We start from the raw sequence: 3,822 nt of genomic DNA, 5'->3' as shown, positions 1-3,822 counted from the left end.
CCTGGCCACCACAGTCCCCAGATCTCAATATTATTCAACATTTATGGTGCATTTTAGAAAAACAAGTAAGGAGTCGATATCCTCCACCATCATCACTACAAGAACTGGAGACTGTTTTAGCTGGAGAATGGACAAAAATTCCTTTGGAAACAATTCAAACTTTGTACGAAACCATACCTTGTAGGATTCAAGCTGTAATTACTACCAATGGTGGTCCTAGCCCATATTAAAATAAATTTGTCTGAAATTTTAAGGCGTTTACATTATATTGTCCAATCCCTGTATAATCAAATGATGAAAAAAAAAAAGAGAAAGTATACATGGTATACATTAGAAGAAGGTAAGTATACATAGTATACAGCAATAAGAAAAATGGAAAAGTGATAGTGATGGGGTCCTCCTGTATCAGGAGGACCTTAAAGGATAATCGAGGAACCCCCACTTTCCAAGATCACCCTGAATACTATTCTCTCCAACTCCTTTCCCCCGACTCACATGTCTACACTCAGAGCAGTATCATCCACTCATAATTATATATATCATCATCATCATTGTTTAACGTCTGTTTTCCATGCTGGCATGGGTTGGACAGTTTGAGTGAGGACTGGCAAACCAGGAGGCTGCAGTCTGTTCTGACAAGGTATCTACAGCTGGATGCACCTCCCACTCCACCCTCACTTTCATTTTCAAGTGAAACTTGAAATAGTTGGTGAGGGCTTTTTACCAAAGAGGAATGTCTCTGTTCTCACTCCTTTCAGCCTCGTCCATCAGACAACCTCTTTCGCCACAGCCACCGGACAAAGGAAAACTGCTTTACCTGCCAAATTAAAGGAGGGTGGTGGGGCAATCATCGTTATGGACTCGGCCGACAGACGGATCTGTCCCACACGCGACAGCAGCTGTTCAACATAACTCCACAATGAGTATGAATGATATTACCTCGCCTGTAATATCATTCTAGTGGAGGCGCAATGGCCCAGTGGTCAGGGCAGCGGACACGCGGTCATAGGATCGCGGTTTCGATTCCCAGACCGGGCGTTGTGAGTGTTTATTGAGTGAAAACACTTAAAGCCCCACGAGGCTCCGGCAGGGGATGGTGCCGAACCCTGCTGTACTCTTCCACCACAACTTTCTCTCACTCTTTCTTCCTGTTTCTGTTGTGCCTGCAATTCAAAGAGTCAGCCTTGTCACACTGTGTCACGCTGAATATCTCCCGAGAACTACGTTAAGGGTAAACGTGTCTGTGGAGTGCTCAGCCACTTGCACGTTAATTTCACGAGCAGGCTGTTCCGTTGATCGAATCAACTGGAACCCTCGACGTCGTAAGCGACGGAGTGCCAACAACAACATCATTCTAAAAATAAGCAATCGCATCTTCAAAACCTCTAAGCTACAAGATAATCCTTTTTACTATTGGCACAAGGCCTGAAATTTGGGGGAGGAGGTAGTCAATTACATCAACCCCCTACTCTTTCATGCATATTTAAGTATGTGTTCTGCTAAAAAAAATTTCCACATATCTTAAGCAGAACTCAATCTCTTAAGTGTTAGCATTTTTGTGTATTTTAAGACCAGAATTATTAGAGAATGACTCTCCATATATTTCATAAGGATAGAGTTTTATCTTCAATGTGTTTTCTTTTGTGAAGGTGTGTGGCCTAATGGTTAGGCTGTTGTATTCATGATTGCTAGATCATGGTTTCAATTCCTAGGCCAGGCGACACATTGTGTTCTTTAGCAAAAACACTTCATTTCATGTTGCTTCAGTCGTCCCTGCAATCAGAGGGAGAAATGTCCGTCTGCTCGCCTAGCCAGCAGGGTTGGCATCGTTCAAAAGCTAAAGTGATGCAAAGTGCATTGTGACTAGTGATGTGTAACAACATCTGGTAACCTGGTCGGTCATGTGATCAAGTGTTTCTTTTTGTGTACGACAAGGTTGGAATTCTGAGTGAAAGATTTCCCACATATATCACAGTGAAATGGTTTTTCTCCCGTGTGACTGCGTATGTGAAGAAGAAGGCTTGAATTATTAGTGAAAGATTTCTCACACACCTCACAACGAAACAGTTTCTCTCCGGAATGTATTAATCTGTGTCTGCTTAAATCACTATTAGATGCAAAAGATTTTCCACATATTCCGCAACAATAGGGTCTCTCTCCCGTGTGACTACGCTTGTGAACTACGAGATTGGAATCCTGAGTGAAAGATTTCCCACATATCTCACAGTGATAAGGTTTTTCTCCAGTGTGGATTCTCCTGTGTTTTATTAAGTAACTATTATTGCTAAAACATTTCCCACATATTTCACAGCTGAACGGTTTTTCTCCAGTGTGTTGTACTTTATGAGTTTTCAACAGACCATTAGTGATAAACGATTTCCCACATATTTCACAGTGGAATGGTTTTTCTCCAGTGTGTACTCTTTCATGTGTTGCTAAGTAGCTGTTAGATACAAAAGATTTACCACATATCTCACAATGACACAGTTTTTCTCCTGTGTGGCTACCTTTGTGGGTAACGAGATGAGATTTATTATTGAACGATTTCCCACAAATTTCACAATGGAAAGGTTTTTCTCCGGTGTGATTACGTACATGGGCAATAAGATTAGACTTATTATAGAAGGACTTCCCGCATATTTCACAACAAAATGGACTTTCTCCTGTATGTATTCTTTTGTGTGTTGTTAAATTACTATTATGGATAAACGATTTACCACATATTTCACAACGATAACGTTTTTCTCCAGAGTGACAACGTTTGTGAACAATAAGATTGGAATTCTGCGTGAAAGCTTTCCCACATATTTCACAGTGATAAGGTTTTTCTCCAGTATGTATTATTTTATGTTTTGTTAAATAATTGTTAGTCATAAAAGATTTCCCACATATTCCACAATGAAATGGCTTTTCTCCAGTGTGTGTTATTTTGTGTCTTGTTAAATTACTGTTAGTCATAAAAGACTGCTTACATATTTCACAATGGAAAGGTTTTTCACCACTATGGCTACGTTTGTGAATCTTAAATTGAGAATCGTGAGCGAAAGATTTCCCACATATTTTGCATTTAAAATTTTTTTCTTCCATGTGCATTACTTTGTGCTTGGTAAAGACACTGTTATATACAAAATATTTCCCGCATATTTCACAGTGGAAGGGTTTTTCTCCAGTGTGACTGCGCGTGTGGATAACGAAATTAGAATTATTAGAAAATGATTCCCCACATATTTCACAGTCAAACAAAGATTCTCCAGTATGTATTACTTTGTGCCTTTTTAAGTTACTATTATTGACAAAAGATTTTCCACAAATTTCACAGCGAAACACTTTTTCTAGTTTTTCTCCAGTGTGCATTCTATTATGTATTACTAGTTTACTGGCAAAAGCAAAATATTTCCCGCATATATCACAGCGATAGCGTTTTTCTTTTCTGTGTATTTCTTTGTGTGTGAAGACTTCATCTTCTGAAGGGAATGTCTTCCTACAAATCTCACAGCGATATTCAGCAACACTTTTGTCTTCAGCTTTTTCATCTCTGTCTGTCTCTTTAACTGTATCTATATTGCGAAAAACAGTTGTGTTGTAAGTGTTCAAGTGATCAACGGTCTCCACATTCATTCTTAAGCAATTCTTAAAAACTGACAATTTGTTATGGTTCAGTTTCTTGTCTTAGATATCACAGATCTACGTTTAGATGTGTGCAACAGACATAATGTAGATATATTTTCTACTCACCAGTAGAATGTTTAATAGAAAATCCAAATGAAAAATGAAGAAGGTTAAGGAAAGTTAATTGATTGATTTGTTGTTGATTAAAAGCCA

At 38.8% G+C, this 3,822-nt stretch overlaps 1 protein-coding gene across 1 annotated transcript in view; it reads right to left on the bottom strand.

Annotated features, from left to right (window-relative positions):
* The window catches only part of LOC106883534 (zinc finger protein ZFP2), an 11,273-nt gene extending 7,655 nt beyond the window's left edge, over window positions 1-3,618 (bottom strand). The window contains exon 1 of the mRNA XM_052977487.1: window positions 3,265-3,618. Within this exon, the coding sequence (XP_052833447.1) occupies window positions 3,265-3,618 (354 nt within the window). The remainder of the gene's footprint in view (window positions 1-3,264) is intronic.
* Window positions 3,619-3,822: the final 204 nt, after the last annotated feature.

Source organism: Octopus bimaculoides, chromosome 28 (genome assembly GCF_001194135.2).
Source record: "Octopus bimaculoides isolate UCB-OBI-ISO-001 chromosome 28, ASM119413v2, whole genome shotgun sequence".
NCBI lineage: Eukaryota > Metazoa > Mollusca > Cephalopoda > Octopoda > Octopodidae > Octopus > Octopus bimaculoides.
This window is presented reverse-complemented; position numbering and strand designations above follow the sequence as displayed.